At 35.8% G+C, this 27,201-nt stretch overlaps 1 protein-coding gene across 1 annotated transcript in view; it reads left to right on the top strand.

Moving 5' to 3' along the window:
- CTNNA2 (catenin alpha 2) overlaps positions 1-27,201 on the top strand; it is a 498,767-nt gene that overhangs the window by 381,809 nt on the left and 89,757 nt on the right. Inside the window, exon 9 of the mRNA XM_065633244.1 lies at positions 11,372-11,524. Coding sequence (XP_065489316.1) covers positions 11,372-11,524 — 153 coding nt within the window. The remainder of the gene's footprint in view (positions 1-11,371; positions 11,525-27,201) is intronic.

The following is a 27,201-nucleotide window of genomic DNA, read 5'->3' as shown; positions in this document are numbered from 1 at the left end:
CCTACAAACCTCTGAGGAATACCTGTTGCGTGGGCACAGGACTGAAAAACAAAATTGTCAACAGCTGAATTAATGACGTCTTGTTTTCCATAGCGTTGTACGAACTGTATAGGGCTTCCTACAGCAATAATCTCAAGCCCTCCGTTATGGTCTCTGTTTTTCTTATTTTTTTCTCGTTTTCTCACATTCATCCTTCTCCTCTCTGCTGCTGCCTCTTCTGCTGTAGCTCCCTTGGGTGCTCCAGGCTGGTTGGTGAAGTGCAGGAAGATGTGAGGTTGGTTTTGGCACCTTCTCTGCCAACTGGTGGTGGTCAGCCAGCTGGTACCTGTGTCGGTCCGTGTTGGTGAGCTGGCCAGCCAGCTACCGACTTCACATAACAAATTTCCCTCTGTAGGACTCTAATTTAGGTCACCGTTCTCCTACTCAGACAATTTTTCATCAAATGCCAGATATGTAGCATCTTTTCTGTTTGTCAGATGGTTTTAAACTTGGCCAATAAATTAAAATGTATTTGAAAAAAAATGGATAGACATAAAGTAATGAAACTCATTTCCTCAGAAAATCAGTCTAGAAACAAAAGCCTTTATGGTAAAAACTATGATCCTGTTCTGCTTTCTCTCTTATCTGCAAAAACACTGCAAGTTTTCAAAAGTATATTTAATTTTAGGACCCCCTACTGTGCTGCTTAGCTAGTAATATTGGTATTGTGTAACTATAACATGTTATTATCCGTGAAAAACCCTTCAATATGATTTCTACAACAACCTGTATCTTGTTTTCACCTCTGATTTTCCAAGAACAAGTTTCACATGTGGCTGTGGATTGTCATTTGAAAGTTCATTATTTAATCTCAGCTACTTTGTAGGCTCAAAGCTGGAAGCCAGGCACTTCTACAATTTCTGTATTGGGCTGGATGAGTTGTCTCCCTCTTTCTTAGGAATATTGATGGAGGTTTGGATATTGATTGCTGCTTCTGTGTCTGTTTTTTCCCAGTAGCCACTCTAGGAATGATGACACGCTTTTAGGTACTCAGGATCAGTTTTAGCGATTTAGGCATAAACTAATATTTTAATAATAGTGACTGTCCTATGGTGTCTTTCTATCAGCCACACACTCAAACTTGTTCAATCACATACTTTGCAGCAGCCTCGAGATATATACATATATATATATATATATCTCCAAGTCATGTCTACCTTTTCTATACCTCCAATCAATTCTTTGTGCATCATGTAATTAATACATCCTTTCACATGACCCTCATGTATTTTTGATTGCTCTTTTACATTATTCTTGTGCTAAGCTCTGTAATCACAAATACCTTTCTAAGACACTCGATGGGCTGCAGACATGGTATTTATTAGTCTGTTTTCAGCCACATTCTCCAGAATACCTCCCTTCGAATATCTCCCTTCGACTGCACAGCCTCAATTATTTTACTCTTTATCTTTCAGTCCTTGATAATATTCTTTCAGTAGCTATATTAGGCTACATGTCAAACTTTTAAACAGTTAAAGGTTGATGAGAAAAAACCCTCTTGTAATGTATTCATGCAAATGGTGTAAATCCAAGATCCTGGGGAGAACTTCTTGATCATGCTCAGTTTTTACCTACTTCATAGGTCTCTGAAAGTATTCACAATTCAGTGTACTTTCTTTAGTATGAGTTACAACAGTCTGAATTAGATAACAGGCTTCATAATATTCTTAAATTTATTTGTCATTTTTTTTTCTAGCTCTTGAGAAGCAGCGTATCTCCATTTGCTTTTTATGTCAGTCACTTCCACTTCGATTAAGTTGTATCACTATTTATGAATGCTATTTGCGGTTAAAAAAAATTGTCTAGCACTTTCAAACCTGCCAAAAATTGACGTAGAATCTAGAGAGACTCTCAGAAAAAAAAATAAACATCATGAATACTAACTCGTACAATTAGACTGAAGGGACACCTGAAATAGAAAAAATGTGTTCCGTTGGAACAGATTTTATCACATCTAACCTGTACAATGCAAATTATATTATGAATAGACACTTACATAATGCTTTTGGTCTGTGGACTTAAATCTCTCTTCAAGCATGTGTATAACTTGATTCTTTACAGTATGTAAACTGTTTAAGAAAACACAGATTCCCCTACAAAAGTGGAAATTTTATCATAATTTTGCAGCCAAGCTACTGTCTCCTGTGGAGGTAAAGCTGCCTCAACTTAGGTATTCCATGTCGTACCAGCTTGAAAAGGTACACAGCATCTGTACATTAACATACAAACCCAAGAGAAGCGTGACTGCTCAGAAAGAAAAACAAAACTCAGAACTTCAGAAAAAAACTGGGAACCCAATTCTAATCAAAATTATTAGATAACAAATTCCTTTCAGCTCGTTTGAGAAGCTGAACAGCACACTCAAAGGAATAAAAACTTGTATTGAGGGGGCAGGGGGAAGAGAAAAAAGAGAACCCTGAGAATTCACACCAGCTGATGTCAAGTATGGAAATTGGTTGATAATATAAGGAAGCTGGTTTTCCTTCAAACTCTTATATGGTCAATAGAGAGTTCACTTTCAGAGGGCGGTTTGAGATTTCAAGGATGTATTTTGGAGACAGCTTATGTTTCTTTGTATATAGGGAGTTATGAATAAACTGCTTTCTAATTAAGGAACCCAAAAGATAGGAGCCTAAAGGTAGGTTTGTGTGAATAATACTTTTATTTTCAAGCTACAGAGCCAATCAACACTGCAGCAATGGATCCATTTCTAGGAGTACTGGGGAAGAAAGCTCTGCTTATTGTTACCATAAAAGTAGGTTTTGACGTGCCCTTTGTTGCAGACAAGGGGACATTGGTAAAGGTTATAAACCGTGAAGGTGACTTTTTTTAAATTCAAGATCTACATAATTTAAGGAGGGCCAAAAACACAGAGAGAGGGTCATGTACCTTACCTAGCTCACATAACACTGAGAATTTGTAAGAGACTTAATAGAGCATTCTGAAGATACAAAACTTCATTAAAGTGTTAAGTAGTAGCAGAATAGCCAAGAAGGTTGTAACTTCAAAATTTAGTCTTGCATTAATGTTTTCTAAAGATTTATTTTGCGAAGACAAACTTGAAGCAAGGTCATACTTAAAGAGATGATCCACAGGGGTCTTGCTGAGGTTGTGCTGTATTATGAAAGATGAGATATCAGTTGTTCCCAAGGGAAAGCACGGTGGGATTGGTGATATTTCTTCATCCTGTTGCATGAAAATGCTTCTTGGCAAAATGCTGGCATCTTTTAAAGGGAGCCAGCCATAACTCAATCTAAATGTCTTTGAACCTGAGGCCACCTGAGGCATCAGCCCTTGCTCCTTAGAAACTCATCACCTTTTGCTCGTTTTTGCCTCATTTTCACTTGGGGTAACTCTAGTGCTCTTGATTATGGAAATCTGGAAGCTGGCTTTCTGAAAGTGGTCTATCAAATGCTAATGCAGTTTTATTTCTGTGCCACCACTATGTGTTGGTGGTGGGTTTTTTTGTTTTCATTTTTTCTTGTGTTCATTTAATACGGGTGCACCGCATTGTGTGTACACCAGTGCTTCTTTACTGGCTTTCTCAAGCGGCTTGTACAAAGGTATTAGACAGGAGTCTTGTGTAATACTGGGTTATAAAGCAGAAATAGCAATGCTCCACTTGATGAAGTCTTTTGCTCTCTCAGCTTCCACTGAATTTGTAAGCACTGCTTAAAGCCGCAGAAGCAGGCAAACTTGGAATTTCACCGGCTTGGACTGGAAGAACTGTAAGCCCCTGGCATGCCGTTCAATACTGCATTCACTTTTTGTCTGGTCCCATTTGATAGACTAACTGGTGTATTTACTTTAGGAAAGAAGTTTTAGAAAGACGTCTAAAATCTGATCTAAAAAGTTAGAGGCAATGGACTGTTATTTAAATTGCACCGAATTGTGGTTTTTGAATGCACATGTCTTTGTCTCCCTCAAAATGCATTTCTTATAGATGTTTATCACTGTGACATTGAGGTTTTTATGGTGCTCCAAAGTGCTTCAGAGGAAATGGAGAGTGTTTTAATACTGCTGATTTACTCTTTGGGTCTACAGTTATTTCCTTACTGCCTAATTATAAGGCAGGGTTTAATTTACTCTACACATAATGTTTACTGATGCACATATGGCACCATATTTCAGGAAAATATACCCATATCAGGTAGTTATGCGTAAGGCTACACACAGCGTGTAACATTTTCATCAAATGAAGGCAAGGTTGATCTGCAACATAATAGTAATGATGGCTTATTTGTCTGGCAAAATCCAAAGAGTGTAGTAGCTATAGTTGTGAGCACAGAAGGTTGGCCTTTCAAAGTCGCTTGTGAGGAATTATTGGGCAAAACTCAGTGACAGCTATATTGCCTTACAGCAGATTATTGCACATAGTTTGACTATTATTCCTCAAATAATGAATAAAAGCTCACATATTTCAACAAATCTTTGTACTCGCTCCAGGAACTTTAGAAGATGTCTAGCTCTGTAATCACTGCAGAGAAACAAGTATGGAGTTTTTTAAAACTCTTTTTAATGAGAGACACTGTATGTGCAAGAAGTTTAACAGAAGCATATAATGTAGCTACTCAAAAAGAAAGAAAAACACTATTCCAAGAAATTTCTATTGATGATAGTGTTACTTAAAGAAGCTCTTGCTGTTCTGTAGTGTCAACCAGAGAATGACCTGTAGTAACATCAGCTAAAGAAACTTATAAAAGCTTGGATTCATAAAGACAGCTTCAAATTTTGATGCTCATTATGAATAATGCAGTAGCATGAGGTAGGGAGCTCTATCAAGGTAAAGGAAAACATAGTCGTTTTCCAAAGACTTCTGTAATTCTGTCCTCCTAACGGATTTATGAGCAATGGCAAAGTACGTAGAATTTAATTTCCAAATGGGATCTCAACATTGTATTTGTTTCTCAGCTGACATTAATTTGGTTCAGTAATGCTATTTAATGTTACTTATTAAGCAACCAGAAATATAAAAACTTTCAGTTTTGGTTTTTGCTTTACAGAAATTACTACAAAGAAGAAAAAAACAAAACAAAAAATAATAAAACAGCAATAAAAAACAACAAAAACCTCAACAAAACAAACTCAAGAAAAAACTCCAAGCTGTAATCTCACTCCAGTAAGGGCTTTTTCAAAAGGTACGGCTGATAATTGATAGTATCACATATCAGTCACCTCTGTCCATGGGGCAGGATCAGTTTGTAACTTTGAGTCACTCTTGGAAAGGATGATGAAAAATCCATTTTTGCAGAACAGAATCAATTTTTAATATCATTTCAGGCATTGTCTGCAACTCCAGTAGATAGGTCTACCAAAGACAGTTGTCATCAGCTTTCACTGGGACTAAATCTCTGGGTCTTAGAGAAGCTGATGACAACATTCAGTATGCCAGCCTGCTCATGCAGCTGAGGTAGGTGGGAATGCAAGTGTGACACATCTAGTACATATTATACAAAACCTTTAAAATTTATTGGATGTAACTGCTTTTAAATGATGTTACTATGCCTGCTTATCACAGTGACGATAATTTCATGAAGGGTTTTCATAGACGACTTATTTCCCATTCGTGACCAAATAGCTATTTAACCTATTTACCATACTTATATTTCTATATATTTATATATTTATTTATATGTTTTTATATATTTTTATATATATGTATATAAAAATCATAAAGCTCCAAAGGCACTCTATTGGATTTAAGTACCATTTCAACAAAGCCTGAGACAATACATGAAGATACATGAAGATGTTGTGGTTCTCTGTTAATCTGTGGATGTTTAATCCATGATTTTTATTCTTCATTATCCTCTTCTTTGTCACACCTCTCCTCTTTTGCGTCAGACCCTCTGGGCTTGCAGTGTTGGTGACATTTTTGACACTTCACAGTCTTCAGTTTTCACAAGGAAATTTTTCAAAGTCTTATCCCTTTTCTTCTCTGCTGCATTCACCTTCTACATGTCCATATTCTCCTTGTCACAACTCTGCCCTCCCAGATCATATAGAATATGAAAGTTAATCACTGTCTTTCACTTCTGTATTATTTTGACTTCACTAACTGTTCAGTCAGTGCCTGTATTTCTGTCCTCCTGTTTTTACAACATTTTTCAATTGTAATCTCCATACTGTCCTCTACCTTTTCAAAGCCCTGTATCATCCTTTACTGTTAGAAATAATAAGTATTTGGTACTATCCCAGCACACCAGTCAGCATTAGGATTTTGCTGTTCTGTCCAGACATGAAGCAAGACAGAGTTCTTGCCCTGATAATATTTATATATTGGAGCATATGTGGACATCTTCTGTCCCCTTAGCTTATATATTTTTCTCTGCTTTTATGTAACTGTCTTAATGTTGTTAGCAAGCCTGAGGCTTGCTCTTGCCAAAGAAATATTCTTTGAGAAGACAGTATAAAATTTTGAAGTCACAAAAATTGATAAACATTCCCTCTGGCCATATACCAGTTTGAGGAATTCTTTGTACTAACCTACAACTAAGAGAAACTTTTTGTGTGTCTTACCGTCTTTCAAAATTCTGGTCAAAACTTGTTACTTCAAGCCCCTTTACTTGATAAATTCATCCACAGTCTCTCCCTGACTAAGGAAGTTTCTCTTTAGGGAGAAGAAATCTTGCACACAGAAAAATACACGAAGGATTATGATGAGCCTTTGTAATATAATTTCTTCCTGAGTTTTAATTTTAGGTTCAAATCTTAAATATTTGTATGTAGTATATTCCAGAAATCTGTAGTCTGGGTATCCAAGTGCGATACATGTATTAAATGTTAATCTTTTTGCTGTTTAATCTATCAAGACATAATTGATGGCATTAGTGTCCACATTCCCAAATCCACCATTTTTGGGTCACATCTTCATGGGTTGTACTGTGCAGAATTGACTGAGACTTTCTCTTTAGCATGACATTGCAGTAGCTTCTAATGATCACTGTCTTATTCTCCAGAACTCAATTTCTCAATATGTTAGAGGAGACATACTTTAACTGCAATGGGAAAGTCTTTATTTTCATCTCTTTCAATTAAATTAATACCTGTCTGGGAGTGCTCAGCAGCTGCAAACTGGAGTTGGGTTCGGCTTGCAATGCACATTAAATAGAAAATGGTGAATAAGGTATTCCTTGGTAAAATTTGTTACAGATAGCTTTATACTGCCAGTATTTATAAAGTTTAACAATCTGTTAGAGTCATTAATCTCCTGCTGTGACTTTACTTTCCAGTGTCAGGATTAGACATTTAATTCTCTGCTAGATTGTAAGTAGCACTGAGACATTTTGGTTCTAAAATTGTTATATAGCCATGGAAAACATCATTTCAGGGGGCAGTTTAACCTCTTTGAGCTCAATTATAGCTGTGAACTGGCAATGATAAACCAGACCAAAATAGTGCTTAGAACAGTAGAACATGATGCTATCAAAAACAGCAACTGACTCTGCACCATAAACTGACTTAATTGACTGAACTGGAAAGACATAAAATCTGCCTTGTGGTACACCATTCATACTTCAAAAATATTTGCAGGTCTTGGTGTTTTCCTGTTGCATCTTTGTGCTGGGCTGGCAAACTTATTATTCTATTGACTATATGTTAATTAATAAAGTTTTCTCCATGACAAAATGAATTAAGCAAGACCTTTGTTTAATGTGCTTTCTCCTCTAACAAATGCAGTTTCATGTAGTGAAAACTATCCACACTTTGAAGTCACCTCTAACTTAAAAATTCAGTGGGGAAAAAATCCTCAAGCATTGTCTTATGAGTAATAGTTTGTGTCATAATAATTACATCAGAATGCGAGGTAAATTAAGGCATTGTGAAGACATTTATTAATGTACGTATGAGTGGAACATCTCATGCTGGTTTTAGAATAAAACTTGATGTGTTTTTGCCGCATGTTTTATGACTATTTAAATTCAAGTCACAGACTTCTCCCATTCCCTCCTGAACTGATGTCGCTTATAGGAAACAGTAAAATCTCTGGATGCATAAGTCATAACTTTGGCTGGACTTTGTTGCAGTACGCAGAGGAACATACAAGATTAGTTTTCCAGTAGTTATTTACCTTGATGAATAGCCCTAATTAGATCAAATAGACTGGCAATGCTGAGCTAATACTTTCAAATGTCTTGTCTTGTGCAATTAATATTACCTTGTCATGTATCCATTTCAGCTGTTGGATGAATGTCTAATGTTCATACTCCTGTCACATTTAACAAATGATTTTGTCAAGTCATTCTTTATAGCCTGTTATGATGGATAGCAAAATTTGTGGTCTCCTGCATATATAAAACCCGTTAAATATACCTTTCAACTTCAATGCAAGGGCGTCCTAAAACTCAGATACCCAATTTAAAGAAATTATAATATGTTTTTACATGATGGGTCAAAAATATGCTGCTGACATCTATGATTAACACAGCATAGGAAAATAGAATTTAATAATTCTATATTTATCAAACCTGTGACAGTCAGGACTCAGATTTTTTTGTTTTTCAGTTGCTGCAATTCTGAACTGCAGAAGGCAACATATAGTCACCATTAGAAACAAGATATCAATTTTTTCATTCATTTTTATTCAGATATAACTCTACTACATACTTATATAGTTAAGCCTAAATTGCTGGTGAGCTGATGCTCTTACTGTCTTTATGGATTTCTAGCATGTGGTTGTAGACTGAAGGTATTTAATACTGATGAAAATAAGCTGTGCTCTTAAACATCTTGAGATGTTTCTTACAGTTCCATGAGGTGTATTATTATAATCGGGTCTATAATATTAATACCACATTTACCTCGATTAAAAATTGAATTCTTTGTTCATTCAACACAACACTTGGAAACAGGTACGTCATTATGGAAAGATATAAACAGAAAAAACTTCGTGTTCCTTTAACAATTAAAGTATTTTTTTTTCAGTGCAGTGAGTGGATGGTTTCATTGGTAATGACACTGAACTTGAGCTAGTGGATTTTTTTTAGGGGTTTTCCCTGAGAATGAGATGGAAACCACATGGGATTTTTAACACCTTGGTGTGTTCCTTTGGAAACACCACCATTTGGCATATTTTGGTCCAGCAGACTTCAAAAATTCTTAACTGTAGGTACTGAAGTGAGGCATCTCACTTGGGAGCAGAGCTTCTCAGCAAGTGTTGGGAGATGATTACCGAGAGAGCAAATGTAAGACAAACCCTTTAGAATCATGGAATCGTTGTGGTTGAAAGAGACTCTCAAGATCATTGAGTCCAACCATTAACTAAACCATGTCCCTAAGAAATCATCTATACATCTTTTAAACTCCTCTAGGGATGGTGAGTCAACCACTTCCCTGGGCAGCCTTTTCTGGTGCTTGGCAACCCTTTCGGTGAAGAAATTTTTCCTGATATCCAATCTGAACCTCCTATATAGATATATAGATAGATAGATAGATAGCTGAAACCCACCATTTAATAGGGAAGGATTGATATAAATTGTGATTGGAAATCTATCAGCCATGTAACGCAAAGTCTTATGCTGGTGCACTATTCCTTGGCGCTTAACATCTTACTGTATTTTTTTTCTTTTTTGGAATGCTTTTATATATTCGAAGCAATATTTGTGTTCATCTTTGTGTTGAGATGGTACCTGTGATAACTATTCGTGGCTCAGGATCTCATTGTAGACGCTGTGCCAACAGATTCAAAGGAAGTTCTGAAAGAGCTTTCAATATAAGAATAAAATAAGAGTCAGTGAGTGGACATCAGCAGATTGATGAGAGAAACAAAGAAAGACTACAAGGTGACAATGTGATAGGTAGTAGCAACCCCAAACCAGCTTCCTAGCTGTTGGCAGGTCTCTTTGATGTATTCTTCTTTTTTTTTTTTTTGTCTTTTATTTCCCCCTTTTTAGTATGTATTACTGTGTAAGCTATTCTGAGTGCCTTTAATCACTTTGGAAGTGCAATAATACTTTCCAGGTAGAATCTGAGTAGAATTAATTTTTAAGAGGAATTAAAAATTGCTGTTCTTAATATTTTGGCTGCTTCAGTTGTAACAGAAATAAAAGGAATACCTCATGCAAACACACATATGCTATTTTGCTTTGCTTGTTTTTACTGCAACACTTGAATGGAAATACTCAAATTTAACTCTCTCCTTATGCCAATAGAGCTGACAATAGCTGCTGTCAAACAGCAAACACCCCTTGGATCGTGTATTTACAGTGCCTAAGAATATACCAGTTTTCAGTTTGACTGCGTGTTTTTACGACACCTTGTCTATCTAGAGCTTTCTTTTCTGGCCTGCAAAACACAGAAAATTACCTTTCCTAATGTTTCATCTAACTCAAAAAGCATGATTTAAGGAGACTAATGGCCAGGCAGACCTCCAGGCTGAATAGCTCCCAGCTTGTGTTTGAGTCCACAGTTTCTCATTCTTAATAACCAAAAAGCTGGAGAAAACATGGTAAAAATGTTTTGGATCCATACTCCTATAGAGCAATTAAGCTTCCAGGAAGAATTACTTAAGATTTCAGTCATCTTTCTGACTCTCTTTCAAATTTTAGTGAAGTTTGACATTAATTAGTAGTTATTAGCAAGGCAGAGAAAAGTTAGCCTTCGTTCTTACAGTACTATTGTTTCAAACAGATGTTTTTAAGAAATAACAGGTGTTCAATCTTCAATAACTAGTAAGATGGTGTGTTGTTTGTTTTGTTGGTTTTTGTTTGGTTTGTTTTTTGTTTTATTGTGTGTTGTGGTTTTTTTTTTTTTCCTTTGGAATAAATTGTAATATGTTTTCTACTCTGCCTGGTAAATGCTTAAAAAGGTTTTCTGTTTATACCTGTTGGAGGTATTTGAAGGAAAATGCAAAGCACAAGCATGTGCTAAACAAAATACTCATTGCACAGAATACTATTCAGTGCCGGAATTAGAAAAGGCTTGGAAATATTCTGGCTAATATTGCTAATGGTTGCTTGAAGTTAATCTCCTTAACCCATATTTGGCTTCTAAGTGAGCTGAACTGTTTTTTAAACAAGTGTGTAGCTTTCAGGTCTCATCAATTTGCAATGTATTATGTGGGTACTTGCCATCATCCTATACAGATCCATTCTGTCCAGTAGGATTAGATGTGTGTCAGCACAAATCTCAGGAGTGTTTTGCAGAGCCCAGGCCACTAAGTGCATGATATTTAATATATAACTTGGAGGAAAGAAAAAGAAAAGCCTGAACTCCCATGCAGTACTGTGAGATGCAACACATCAATGCTTAAATATAAGTAGCCAACAAATACAGTGAGAATGCATATTGATAATTCTCTTTTTATTTCCTGGTCTGCTTTCTTTTGTCGCAGCTACGGAAGGCGGTAATGGATCATATATCGGATTCATTCCTGGAGACCAATGTCCCATTACTGGTTCTCATCGAAGCCGCAAAAAGCGGTAATGAGAAAGAAGTGAAGGAGTATGCTCAGGTCTTCCGTGAACACGCCAACAAGTTAGTTGAGGTAAGTGATCTTATTGACATGGCTAGATTTCCATCTTGCCTCTCTCGAAGAGGCAGGGAAAGTGATATACAGCTGAAATGTTAGAGGTAACATTTCCGTAATGCAGGTTTCAGGAGTTTTGATCAACTCTATCCATCTGATTACACAGCAAATGTGTGGATGACAGTCAGGGAAGAGCATGGGCTGTATTTCGGTAGTTAATTAAAACAATTGAGCATGTTTAAAATTATATTTCCAGTATTTTGTTGAAAGTAATGGGCAACAGTAAGTAAATTTCAGCTCAGCTTTATTAACAATAGAATAGATCTTAATCTCTATTAAGTAAAAACCCAAATAGGTGCTTCACAATACTGTATCTGGTACTGGCCAGATGCTGCTCTAAATTTAAGATCTTGTCATGCCGACCTAAAATAGGGAAAAGGACACCTAGAGAAGCCACAGCCTTAAGACCGTGTTTACTCTTGAAAGGTCTGTATTACAGATATATACATATAGTATCTTCTCTTCTTAAGAGACTGTGCAAAGTCAAATGATAATTTCAGATCTTTAGGGACTTTATTGCAATAGCTCTATACTACCGTGAGAAGTATAAAACATAATGATTGAAACCTGGATGCTCATTGAATGGGCTTTTAATAAAATAATAATAAAGTTCATGTCAGTTTGCCTTTAACAGATCAAGAACTATGAAAAATGCTTGTATTTCTTGAAGAAAAATAACTGAATGATTTGCTTGATATTATTATGTGGCGTTATTGACTTCTCTATACTAGCATTATTTTGAAGAATATGTAGCCCCTTTGCAACATCCTTTCCCTGTAGCAGTATCATGTGTTCTTTAGCGAAGGAAAATACAATTAGGGAACTGCTGACTTGATAAGTATTGAACTATAGTTTTGCATGGTTTTTGTTCTTAAAACAGGCATCGTCCTAATTCTTTGGTGCTTGAGATGTAGCAAGGAGTAAGTATTTCTTGGTTACTATTGACCAGAGCAAGACAGTTCCCTGACAAATGTGTGTGGGATGTATTTTTCTTGAGAGTAAGATGCTGTTCTGGAGCATCTTGCTCTTCCCATGTACAAAACAAGGAACCAAGGTGCCTCACTTAGGGTCTGGGAGTCAGGTCTTTGTTATAGTACTTGACTTGTAGGTACTTAAAGGTAAGTCCTGGGTTTTAAAAGCTCTGGGTGAATTCCATATCATGCTGAGTATAATAAGGTTTACTACTATTATCTGAAAGAGGAGCACAGGACTGTCACCAGCTTCCAGCCCTGATCCCTCTGTATTATGCAAAGATTTGCTACTGTCACCTGGTGACTGGAGCTGTGGAAATGAAAAAGCAAATAGTCAGTAGGTACATAAAGAGAGAAAAAACAAGCAGGAAACTCCTGTACAATAGTCACAGTTATATTCTAGTGGCAGTCAGAGTTGTAGCCCTATACATCATATGCAATGAATGTATGTGGTTAGTATTACAGCAGTCCCCTCCTCCACAGACTTGCAACAAAGCGTTGCAATTATGGGTCTAATAGAACTATTAAAAGGTTAAAAATAACTAAGAAGGTGTTTAGTTTTTTTTAAAATACAGTAAGGGGTAGTGACATAAAGAGAGGAAAAGTACCTATTAAAGGCTATAGTAAAAAAAAAAAAACAAAAACAAAACAGCCACTCCAATTAAAACAAACAAACAACAAAAAAAAGAAAAAAAAAAAAAGAAACAAAAAAACCCCAACAAACCAAACCAACCAAACAAAAAAAACCCCAAAACAAAACCAAAACAGAACCAAAAAAACCCATAAACCACTTTCAACTGAAAGAAACCAAACAAGAGAGTCATTATAGTTATAGCTTTGGTTTTACAAGCCTGACATTACTTGTCCTCAAGACCAAAGTAAAGTTTGGTTACTGTTTTTGAACATTGTGTGGTCATCTTTAGGTAGTCCACCAACAAAAGAACAATGATAGTAACAATAGATGTCTTAGCTCTAATGCCTGATATTTTTATTCCATTTAGGTTTTTCCAGACTGTTAGAAGCAGATCTTTAATTGGTTCTTGTATGTCTCTGACATCTGGTATGAACCTGTGGGTCCATTATTACTCTTTTCCAAAGATGGGTCCTTTTAGCTGTATTTCTGACTTTATAAGAATTCTTTCTGGTTTGGGTAATAAGGTATCTTGAAGAAATTATTTTCTACTGCAAGTGGAATTTTGAAACCTACATTTCAGTTTCACAAAACTGCACAAGAAAATATTTGGAATAGATTTACATCCCATGTGCACTAGATTTTGCACTTAAAACAGTTTCAGCATCTTTACTTAACGATGCACAATGATATCTTAGCAGATGGGCTTCTATGGTTTTGTGGGTCAAGTATTTTGCAAATAGTAAAATGTGGTTTAAAGATGAGACATAATCAACTGACTATGGAAAGTAAGATCCTTTCTCAGGCACAGGGCCAGAATTGCTCGCTGATATGTGCAAACACGGTTCCACTGAAGTATGTGGAGTTACACTCGCTTATGCTAGAAGAATTTGGAACTGCAGATCCAATACTGTGAAAACTCTGTAACATTAATCATTAATTTTAAAATCAGAATCTGAATTTCTTTACAAGCTCAATAGAAAGTCCATTAAAGGTCAGGAAAAATAACCCATGTTTTTATAATTCTTTATGAAAAAGCTGTGTTTTTCCTTTCTGAGAAAAAAAAATACATTTCTTGGTATTTTATGAATACAAATGGCAAAATTTTCTTTGCATAGCAAATACATTTTCAAAAGTATGTTCTGTAGGAATGAGGCTTACGGAAGTTAACTTTCTTTTATAGTTCATATTGCAGAATTCTTCAATCTTCTCTTAAGAGCTGTTTTCATTATTTATGTATTTTCCCTTCCCTGCCTCTTATGGTAACTTTTTGTCTTTTGCTTTTCACTTGACATGCTATGAGAGAATTTGAGAATTACAACTGCAAAGATGAATTCTCATTTTTCTAGACATTCACTGACAACCGGTTTTGTCAATGGGTTATGTTGGAAACTCAGAGTTAGGTGTCATGTCATGAAACCTGAGGCGCTTGATCTCTTATAGTTATGTGTAGAAACCTTCTTGGCTCAGGCTCCCTCCAGAGTCCAAGAGGACAGAGCACCCCGAAAATGAGACCCAGCTTAACTATGATGTAAATAATCCAGAATGACTCAAATTGTTTTACAGATACTTGGGGTAAAAAATAATAATCAAATAAAACAGAATTTAGAGGGTACCACTCCAGGCTTGGCTGGCTAATTCTTTTCCTTAAAATCCCATTTCAGCTGTCATCTCTCAACTTTTCTGCCTTTCAAAACTGAAGTTAAAGAAATAATGTTGCCTTTCCAGGTCATGATCTTTACCTCATGAATCCCTTTAATGCTTTTTCAAAAAAATTATGTCTAATGATTGAAAGTCCGTAAATGCCTGAGTTGTGTTGCCAGCTTCAGATGTGACCTTGGGAAGTCATTTAACTTCCGTATCCTGGCACCTTCATCTGTAGCATAAGGTTAATGACAGATAATTCTAATACCTACCACACAAAGGCACTTGACTGATAAATCAGCTCAGATTTATTCAATGCATCTATCCAAGCGCTATATGGCAGCTAATTAATTATTTTTTGATTATTCCTTTTAGTGAAGCTTCCATAGTTTAACTGTTAGACCTCGGGACTCTTTCTTGCAAAATTAAATTAGTAAGTCTAACCATTTTTCCTGGGAGATGAAATTCAGCAGCCAGTAAACTCTTAAGAGTCATGATAGCAAGCTGCCTACTTGCTTTCTATAGGAAACATCAACATATTTGACATTTAATTAAGATCTGTGAAACTTCAGTTTACAGGGCCTTTTAGTTAAATTAGTGAATTGGACCAGAGTTTCCATCCTCAGAAGGATGGAGAAAAGTCCAAGAGAGTTCTACTAAGGATTTAAGTTGTGAGATTTTAAAAAATATTTTATGGAAGGACTTAAATGTTTAGTGATCAGTGAACATTTACAAGAGCTGAGTTCAGTTGCTTTATTCTTACTTGAAACTTATTTCCAACAAAATTGGGTTGAAGGGGATTTTTGTTCTTTAGCATGAACTAGTGCAGCATCAAAGCTGAAATGGCTACAAATAATCATTTAAAAAAAAAAACAAAACACAAAACCAAAAACTGTGCCTTACCAATTTTATATGAATTAATTTTTATGAATAATTTTGTGAGGCCTACATATGTTTATCAGCTTCATCTCATACAAACTTAAGATTTCTGGAGATAAAATAATCAAAGCTACCCTCTAAGAACACTTGGCTAGTGGAAGAACTGTGTTAGACAGTGGTTTATGGTGATTAAAATTTGATACAGTGCAAGCAAATCAATAGAATCACAAGGCTGGATAGTAATTTGTAGCAGATGAAACCTTACAGCAGAGTTTCTGGTTTATAGTCTTGATTTGGTAATTTGTGGGTGGAGTGGAAAAGATGCGAAAGAACTTTTTACTATGGTGGTCAACAGTGAATTTAATCTCTCAGAAACCATAGAGAGCATTTGGTCCCTAAGAAACACACAGCTAGACTTTTTCTTAGGGAGTGAAGATCTTCTGTGTAAATCTGCAACTCACTTGAGATCAATAGAGCTCTGACAGTTTACACTGTGCCACTCTATCTCGCATTCAGGATAACAATATTTTGTTTGTGCTTTTGTAAGTATTGCATAAGCTTATGAACTGAGTTGGATTTTCATTTAAGATAGGCAAAACCCAGAGTAGCAAGCCTAAGAGGAAAGAATTTGGCTCATTTTTTTTCTGCAACTTTTGTTCAAGGAACAAAGAGTGTTCCTGCTGGCATATTTCACAAATACTGTCCAAACTTGAAATTTTCTTTTTTTTTTATTTTTTATTTATTTCAGTGCACATCAATGCGTTATCAGAGTATAGAACTAGTTCTTTGCTTCTGGTAATGAAGAAAAAGTGTCAATGTTCTTTCATAGGTTCTGTATCCAACTTCCACCAAGAAAAATTTATATGTACGTGGATTTCCTCTTATAGACTGATCAGCCTTTATTTTTGCATTTTTCTTTTAGCTGACATAAAGCTAGATAAGAAATAATATTAAGAGGATAGTAATTCTCAGTTTTAATCAAGGCCTGTTAAAAAGTCATAGATTAGCTTAATTCAAGCCCTTCGAGTTACGAGATTTTATTTGAAATTAGAGCTGTGGTCTACCTCCGTGTCCTCATGTTTCATCTGCTCACTTTAGCTTTAATTTCCATCTCAGGCCTTTCTTCCCTGCATAGGTAGCAGATGTTCTTAATTCCTAGTAAGCATCTTGAGTATATTGATGATAGCTAAAACCACAAGTCCAATTATCTTCAAAGAGAGCATGAAAAGTTTGAACTGTTTGCATTTACTTCTGAGTCCCCGCTGCAGTCAGATCTAGTCTGTCTGTCTTCCCATCTTGGAGATGTAAATGTCTTTGAAGTAAAGTGAACTCAAAGTTTTCAGAATAAAACTTTCTGGTAATGCTAAGTCATTGGTGAACTCTTTATGCTGGCTTTCTTACATTGGCCACTAGATATTGGTAGTCCACTGGGATCTATGCCAGTTTCATCTTCTGCTTTCTAGATTAACAGTAAAAATGAAATCAAATTGCCTTGTAGAAAAGGTGAGGCACGGAAATAACTAGTGCTTTGTGACTTTTTGAGCCTCTTGTGTACCTGTCCCTGAAGAAGATAAGTTATTAAAGGAGTTAAATAATCAATGTCTACATTTTCAAGATTGCTTTCAGCCAAAAGCCACCTCTGCCTTGAGGCAATATAGGTCTATCTCTGGGGCTTACAAAATCAGCTGTAGGAGGAAATAGTTGCAGAAACTGCCTGTGATCTGCAGACTTCACTGTTAACACAGAAACATGGGTGGAATGAAACAATTTGGCAGTAGAGAACTTGGCTATAGCAGATACCGAAGGACCTGGGTGCTGATCCTTCAACACTTGCCCTTGGCAAGTTTCTGGTGAAACCCAAGAATCCAGGATGGCTGAAAGGGGAGAGAGATCCTTATCTCACAGCTACTTTGGCAATATAGTTCTGTTTCGAAAATTCCTTCCCACTAATAAACACCCAGGTAAACAAGCACACCAGAACCTGTGAGACCATTAGCATTATTTTGAGTAATCATCTTTTATTCATTTGTCCCTTTCCTTTATTCTTAGGTTGTTCCACTTCTATGTCTCATAGCAACACCAAAAGACTTGAAGGATAATTTTGTTTGTTCGCACATCTTTCTCTAATGTACATAATAAGCAAATGTTACATAAAGTTAGCAACCTGTGGGTAATGACAGTTCTTTTTTTCCGGGAGACTACAAGATTAAAAAGTAAAGGAAAAAAAAAAGAGTGGTAAAAAAATATGATGAGAGGAAATGGCCTCAAGCTGTGCCCAGGGGAGGTTTAGATTGGATATTAGGAAAAAAATCTTCATGGAAAGGGTTGTCAGGTGTTGGAACAGGCTGCCCAGGGCAGTGGTGGAGTCACCATCCCTGGAGGGTTTTAAAAGATGCGGAGATGAGGTTCTTAGGGACATGGTTTAATGCCACAGTTAGGTTATGGTTGGACTTGATGATCTTGAGCATCTCTTCCAACCAAAATGATTCTGTGACTCCATGATTCTAAATAGCTGCAGAATCTCTGTCAACTTGAATGCATATCCAGCCTTAGAATGTAGACATAAGCCTGTGCTGTGATGGTGTGTTATCTGCTTTCCTATAGGCTATCATTCATTGGCAAATGACTGTATTATGCATTTTTACTCATAGGAAAAAAAAATAAAAAAGCATACTGGAAGATTTTATACAAATGAAAATGTATTTTAGCTCTTTCATTTTTTTGCTGTAATTCTCCAACGTATCTTTTCTTTGTATACTCTACTCATTATTTTAACGAGAAATATCTGGTTTTCTTCTTTCATAAATATTCCTAGTAATTTCCCAATATTTTCCAGGTAGCTGATTCTTATTTTTTTCTTTTTTTCTTTTTTCTTTTTTTTTTCTTTTTTCTTGTTTTTTCTTTCCTTTTTTTAAAAAAATAATTAATTTTTAACCATGCTTATTTATGGCCTCTGTAAAAGAGATGAAGTCTGATTACTCCCTTTTTAATCACTAAGTAATTTTTTTTTTTATATTTTTCTAGTGAATAACACCTGCTTAGCTAGGGACTCACCTCTCCGGTCTGATTATGCTACTGTGCTGTGTGATTCATGTGGCACATTTTCCCAAAATAGAATTATACCTACAAACTCTAATATCCATTTATGTCTATATCTCATATGATCCAACCCCATAGCAGTCTTTGTGATTTAAAACTTGTTAATGGTACAATTTAAATTAATTGATTACATAAATGATGGGTTTAGCTCCTCCTAACCAGTTGCTTGAATTAGTGCCCTCAGTGTACTAACATGCCACACAACGTCTAGGCTGGAAATCATCCCCTAACTCTTCCATAGGAAGGACTGCTTCGAAAGGAGTGAATATATGTGAATTATTAGTGGTAGGCACCCTTTGGTATCTAAATGTCCTTTTAGTTTGAACTTAAACACTTCTGATGGACATGATTCTTATTTAGACGTCATATCTTCTGTCAGAGAAGAGATGAAAGCAAGTGAAAGCTCTTGAGACAGATACAAGCCTTCCTTAATTACACCATCATCAATGAGAGAAGTGAAATGAACTGTTAGCAGAGGCATTGCTCTTGAATTGTCAGGACGCATCTATAGCGTCTGTGTGATGACACAGTGTGAAATTCCCAGCTGTATGACTGCTCAGCGCACTGTTTGGCAGCTAGAAATCAATACTGGCAGGTGTGTAATTTACCTACCTTCAGTTTCTTTTAGGTTTGGAGGTGTTTTTTCATACATATTTCTTTTTGTTAGGCAGCAAATACGAGCGCCTCTTCACTTAGCAGACGAAATTTATTACTGGTATTTTGCACTGACCAAACTATTACTTTTTTGGCAACATGGAAGAAAGTAATCTCTTACCCCCAAAAATGGATTGCGATTGGAAGTGGGAAGTTCATCAAGTGGTATTAGCCTTTGAGAGAGGTTAATAAAAGAAGATGATAACTGCCTGTCTTTCTGATAGTCATATGACGTACCTTGCTTTATTCGTATGTCAGCAGGGCATCACTCATGAGACAACCTCTTCTTCTCCCATTGACTGTTTTTTCTATCAACTGGAAGAAGGATTTCTTAGAGCAAGTAGGGCAGTCTGTAATGAGCTACACAGTTGGAGCTAAAAGGGACAAAGATTAATTTGAGCAAGCCTATCTCTTTGGACTAGCATGGTAAGGATATATCAGGTAGAAATGCAATTAATGCCACAACTGACTTCTACTGGCTTCCTTGTCTTTCGACCTGTTTCAGATGTAGTAAGGGCACTGAGTGTTTTCAAAAGGAACCCAGAGCAAGGTTCTTTTATTACTGTTGACTTCAAGACATGTTTTTAAAATTCAGAATGGCTTCTATCTATTAACTTGTTGAACTCTTAATTTCTTTTGACTGTCTTCAATGTGTTGCGTAATACAGACGTTTCCTACTTCCAGTTGCCAGCTGTGGGGATCTCAAGGGAATATCTGCTTTTGAAGATAGGGAGAATGAGATTCTTGGCATGTTACTATTCAAATATGATATTTTTCTAGGCAGCCTTACCTACCTACCCCTATTTGTAATTTTTACTCTTGTATCTTATTTTATAAAGTATTTTATTTTCGTCTCTGGTAACAAGCCCTAACCATAACTGATGCTTTTTCCCACTGTTTCTTTAAAAAGAGGACTTCAGTTTATACTCTAGAAGCTGTACATTTTTATTAATCTTTTCTACTTAAGACAGATTAACATTTTAATACTATGTAAAATGTTTAGCATCTTGGCCTTTGTTCTGTGATGTATTAGCATGGTTATATTTCAATCAGTGAATATTAAGAACTGTGCTTTTACATATGCACCTTAGGTTTCACTGTAAGAAGGAAGAGTTTAATCAAATAACCTGTCTTAGAGCATGAAATTTAAGAGAAATAAGGGTAATGGTAGGGAATAAAATAAAGGATGAAATACAAGAAGCTATGCTGGTATTCCAGACTCATGATGAAGTAGGAAATAAACAAACAGCATATATTACTATAGAAAAAGGGAATTTATCATCCAGGACTGAGTGATTCCCACCATACAGGACAATATAGAGGGGCTAGAAATATTTAGGAAGCAAAAAGTTCAGTACAAGCAGTAAGTACTTCTGAAAGGAGCATTTACAAGAAAATAGTGAGTCAGAAATAAAGATGAGCATTCAGACACGGTCAAAAAAATCAGCAGAAGATGCACAAGGAAAAGCCATGTCAAAGACTTGAGGGCAGAATGGCATGGTTTAATGATGGAGTTTTGAACTGATGTAAAAGAAGAAATTGTAATCAAGAAATCTTATGATTGTGAGCAAAAGACATAACAACTTTGATTTTTAAAAATATTGCAATTGAGATATATATGGTAAAATTTCCAATATAGACCCTTGAGTTATAAAATTTATTAATCCAAAACAGGGGATGCAAATGCAAAAATCATCACGTCCAAATACTAGTATGGTAGGTACACTAGAATTGTACAGCTGTATCCGTGTTGCTTTAGCTTAGGCAATGTGTGGGTCATGGTGTACTCTATCCTGGTTTTTCTTTTGTATCCTCTTAGATATATTCTAACAAGTGCAGTGGTTATGATGATGCACCCATTCTACTACATTTTTACTAGTTTTACTACAGTGCAAAGACTGTACTTGTTTAGCTGGTAACGCATGAATATCAAAATAATCCTCATTGCATAAATGTTCCTTGTCAGTGATGCTGTCTGTGTTGGCTTTTCAAAGTCCCTGTGATACATGGGTACTTTGGAAACTTTGCAATAAATTGTGTTTAGTGGCACCCACATCCATTTCTCTTGGTACATATACAATATCTTGGTGTATTTATTGTTTACGAAGGCCAAAACTCCGCCATTCCAAATTTTGATTAGAAACATTTCACTGATACCAAATCCATAATCAATTATGCCAACATCAACAGTGAATTCCCTTCATTACTAATTACTTTATCTGTAATCTTGAGTATTTCATAGTTTTTAGCCCTTACAGTTTGTTCCACATCTTATCTACACCTTTGTTAAGAAGGACCTTTCTTATAATAAATCTGTTCTCCACGTAGATACTTGCAGCTTTTGATCCAACAGCACATGAGGTCCTTTGGTCTTCTTCCTGTAAGTCTTTTTTTTTTTTTTTTTTTTTTTCTTCAATAAGTCTAATTACCTCTGTGACTTGGCTCTACACCACCTGTTTCTTCAGCAATTTCACTAGCATGTCTACGTACAAACATAAAATGTCATACTTAGCTTTACTAAATAGAACTAACACCTGTAGCCATAGTGTTTTGGCTTTACTTAATTGAAAAAAAAATGTGTCACATCAATATGTTTTGTGTCTTTCCTGGAACTCCAGGTGTTTTCAGTACTGAAATGCACCTTTTGCCATTTTCAATAAGTTCAATAAGTGTTGTTGTTATATTTTCACACCTATAGTCTGAGCCTTGGATGGCCTGTGTAGCTTTAAAATATTTTTCTGTCAAAATAGATCCTTAAGATAACCAGCAGAGGCAGATGAACCATGTCTTTGTTTCCTCCAGGACAGTTGTTATTTGGACAAAATTTACATCTATTGCTGGAAGCTTTTGCTACAGAATTGCGTGAGGGAAATAGTAACAGAAATCAGAGTGATGCTACGGATGGACTCAGAGCAGGCTGTGAGAAATAAGGGTCTGGGGGGGCTACTGGGGGAAGAGAAGGTTTTAGGGTGAATTTTCAGTGAAATTATTTATATCTGCTAGTAATGCTGCTCCTGAATGTCAAGCATGTATGGGACTAGATTATTTTTTTCAAGTTTACTAATGATTTTTTTTTTTTTTGCTTATTGACAACCCATGGATTCAGCAAGAAAATTCAACACTTCATGTAGATATGGATCCAGAAAGTAAATATCCTCAGTCACGATTTTCCTAGGTAAAAACTTGAGCTCAGTTATGAAGGAGAAGAGACACTGGAAAACCTATAGTGCTACAACCCTGTTATACCTCAGTGGATAAATACAATAGTAAGACAATTCAAAAAATATCTGGATATTACTGAGTGAAATATTATAATCCGAATAATAAGTGTCCTCAGTGTTTGAAAAATGTATTTTATACCTTAATTTGGAGATAGATTCCCAAAGAAAATACAGCCACTTCGCTGCTCTAGTAGAACAACATTATAACAAGTGTGTGGATCACGTTTCAGTAGTAATTCCTTTATGAGATATTGATGACAACAAAGGAAGACATAGATTAGTGTGAAATACCTAGATTAGTGTGAAAAAAGATTGGTTTTATTGCTTTATTTCCAAGCCTGGATTTCTGAAAATCAAATAAATAAGTCAGTGCATTTTCTTCAGAGTTCCACAGAAGTTTGTCCTGTGGCCTCAGAGCAAGCATGAGGAACTTCAGCCTGAGTACAACTTCTTAAGAAACTTATAAGTAACCAACAAAATGATCTTAGCATGAAAGTGTAATCTCAAGAGTAGGTTTAGTTTCACAGTACAGAGGTTATACAACTGGAGTGTTTTTTTGATCCTGAAGTGCTTCCAAGACTTCAGCAGTTCAGGAGAAGAGGTTCTGTAAGCCTTAATCTCTTTACAATATGTTGTGCTTGAGAAGCACAAGATAGAGAAGGGAGGAAAACTTCAGATTTTATCATTGTCCATACTTCTTGCAGTCAAAAGGATTGTAGGATAGTTGATAAAAGTTGAGTGGCTTACTGCTTAGTGATATCACCCTTATGTCTGGGTCGTCATACTAAGTGAGAAAGTCGAGTGATTGCTAAACAATCAGAAACTTTAATCATAGAGCCAAAAATGGTGGTGTTACATGTCTCCTTGTAGTGCACAATTCCATAGTTGTACCCTTTGTATTACCAATTAAATGACTCAAGTTTTTATTTTACTTGTAATAAAAATAAGTACAATTCTTACCCGCAGATATGCAGAGTATGTAGCAGATCAGCTGTTACCTTTCCAACACACAGTGTATATTCTTCTGTAGTTTAAAGGGATTTGTAATTTTACAAGGAAACAGTTAAGAGCAGCCATAAGATCTTAAACCACTGTTTGTGACGTGGCTGAAAAGTCCCATGGATACGTTTTTGTTGCAAAAATTGCTATTGCCGTAGTGTCAGAAGGAAGATGAAGGCGCTCAGCAATGAATATTAACAAAAGAACAACTAAATTACATACAGAAATTTTTAGATAGGTGAGGGGAAAATGAGAAAGAAGCAACAGCTTATTTGACTCAGAGTGTAACTTCCTCAGCAGGATAATAGTTCTTGCTGGGATGCAAATATAGCTGAGTAAAGTTTATGTAGGAGAAGAAAAGAGCTCAGGCTTTGTGTTATCTCTCTCAGAAAATAACCATATCAAAGGTAATCCCTTTTAACAAAATAACGTTTGGTATTTTTGTTTGTTTGAGTTGTAAAAATTGACGTGTATACAAGAAATGGTAGGAATAGCTGCTAATGACCACTATTCTTACAATATTGTATAATATTAAACCTCTGATCATACACAGTATTGGAACTCATCACTGAGTTACCTGGACATCCACTGGTTTAAAGAAAGTCAAACACTGAAACAAGTAGGAAGTTGTAACATTTCACATTCACAGTCTGTGCAAGAGAAAGCAAGAGGAGATGAAATTCTGTACCTAGGTTGCATACAAATATCTCAACATTACTGTCATCTTTGCCCATTTCATTGAGTAATGGTAAATAGATAGGATAACTAGCTCACTGGCAACCTTATACAAAAGGTTCTACATCAGTGAAAAATATTAATTATACTAATTTGTGACACATGGGTTTCAAAAGCCCAACAGATAAAAGCATTAAGACCATAAATCATTAATTTAATCTGATTATTTTTGATTAGTCTTTTCTTTACTGTCTACTCAATTAAAAACTGAGGTTAATGAATCTTTAAAATGTACTATAATAGTCTAATATTCATTATTTCCCCCTCTCCACCCCAGGTAAAAAATCTATCTTTTTTTCTGCTCTCCATCCCTTTTTGGATTAGAGAGGAATTTCTGATTCACACCATATATTTTCATTTCTGAAAGTCGCTGATAGCATTTTTCCCATTTGAGGTGGTGTACGGAGAATGAGATGGCAAAAAGCCAGAAAGCAATAGGAGCTCTGGAGTGCAATGTGCAAATACAGTTTTACCTTAAGGTCTTAACCTTACCTCTTTCTGTCATTGCCATTTTCTGCAGAAGTTTCCTTCTTTCTCATCCATATCATGGCCAAATATCGTCTTTTACTTAATTTTTTTTTTTTAGTAAAACTCAGAATTCTGCTGAGAAACTTGCATCTCTCTCCCCATTTTTTAATTTGTCCATTTGCAGATGAATGAGGTGTTATCTAAATATACCGAAATTTGATAGCAATCATTAGAATGATTCATCATTTTTATGCATTAGAGTTACAAATACAAAAACTTCTTCCCCAATATTTTTTGCTGAATACAATCCCATTCCTTGTCTTTACTTGTCTTTTTTTACCTTCATAGTTTCTCTTTTAAAGAATAATGTTTTCCCACATCTTCAAAGCAGGAAAATAGCAACTTTTATTCCTTCTCATTTTGTAATGTTTAACACAAAAATGTTTGGCATTTTGCACACTGCAAGTAAACATGTAAAACCAGATGCTCGGTAGCGTAAAATGACAAGTCTTTCTCCATCTTCACAAATGCAATATCAGTCTCCATCAAACAGGTGTAATTCCAAAGTTTCTGACCTGCCTGAACTCAGAGCTACAACATCTCAGGTTATTTTAGGATTTGGGTGATGCTTCTTGCCTCATACACCTTATAATGCTCAAAAGCACCAAAACTCTGTCTTACATCAGATTTCTTTTTTTTTTTGTTGAACTCCAAATGCTTTTTTAAATTTAATCATCAATATTATCTACATTTTGTAGGTAACATCCTAGAAAGTGAAATGATTTTCCCAGAGTATTAGTGGACCTGTGGCAAAACTAAGAAAATAATCTGATCACTGTGATTTGTATCGGTGGTTTATCATTGAGGATTTCACACTGCTTGTTCCAATTTCTAGATTTTAATCATAGTGTCTTTTGAATTTTAGTTGACTTGTTATTTGTGTAGCCCTTAAAATAGTAAACTAGATACAAGTGAGCAAAAAGATTCAAGCATTTAGAAGCCATTAGATACAGCCTACGCTTTACTATATATAAACCAGTAAAAGTAAATATAGTATACTTCCAGGATTAATTTTAAATATCTAGAACCTTTCTTGCATACAAGATGAAATTCATTTTGCCTACCTTTCACTTTAAACTAATCTTTTAACCTTTTAGATGGCTACTGTCTCCACCCTCTGGGTCATTGCTGTAGAGAAGGGTAATTCTAAAAAGTGTTACTTACCACCCCAAAATAGGGCACTCAGTCAAAATACATGAGATGCATTGACTCTGAAGATACCTTTCTCTCTTGTGCAACTTTGTTAGGTATACTAGACAATCACATGGCAATAAATGCCTTTTAGCTAATGTTGACTTATGTATGGTGAACGTCTATCTGTAATGAGAAAAGTCATATCTGTGGTAAAATAACATTTACCGCAGTAGTCACTGTTATTGCCTGTGGTGTACTTCTAATTTTGCCCTCAGTTACTTGCAGTGAGGACGTTGTGTTCTTGTAATTACCTTTTCACGAAGCCCAGAATGTTTCTTTTGCATCAGATTCTTCCCTTGTAATAACATGATAATATCAAGTCTCTTTGGAAGTAAGACCACCAGTAGCACTTGTGTCGAAGAGGAGCATCAACACTTCCCACCTCATGCAGGCTGAAGATATGATTCTCTAACATATTCTAAGCTGCAGCAAAATAATAATATCCTGCAGCCACTGCCTGTGGTCAGTTGAATCTTAACCTGTTTGAGCTCTCAGAGCTTATTTTAGTCTGCAGTGTCTGTCAAAGATGCTTCTGTTTCCATCTTATGTGTGTTGAAAGCTATCTTGGCACGTAACTTTAACACAACAGATGGGACAGAGTGCAGCTTGGCTGACCTCTACTTTCAGCATTTAAATAACTAAACTGATTTGATTACCATAGAATAAACTTCCAAGAACTTCTTACACTGTAGACCGCGCTAACAAATGCCAATTGCAATCCTCTAATTGCAATAGATGAAGAGGTCACTTTTCATAACGGTTTTATGGGATTGAAACATAATTCCATTGACTTTAATGAGAAGCACAGGGATGAAATGCCTGGAAAACTTATGTTTCCTTCTGACTAAGACAAGGAAGCCAAAATAACAGTGGAAGTAGTGCACACAGACTTCACTAGTGTGTTTCCAAGTCACTCTTATTTTTCAATGTCATCAAAAAGAGACTGAGGACAAACAGGGCTTGCAACTTTGGGAGCTGAAAAATTGTGCTAAAATTGGTCAACACTCAAGACTATCACTTTCTTGAGACGGTTTTCTTTTTAGTATCTTTGTTCTGTTACTTTCAGTTCCTAACGCCCCC

This window comes from Caloenas nicobarica, chromosome 4, assembly GCF_036013445.1.
Source record: "Caloenas nicobarica isolate bCalNic1 chromosome 4, bCalNic1.hap1, whole genome shotgun sequence".
Lineage (NCBI taxonomy): Eukaryota > Metazoa > Chordata > Aves > Columbiformes > Columbidae > Caloenas > Caloenas nicobarica.
This window is presented reverse-complemented; position numbering and strand designations above follow the sequence as displayed.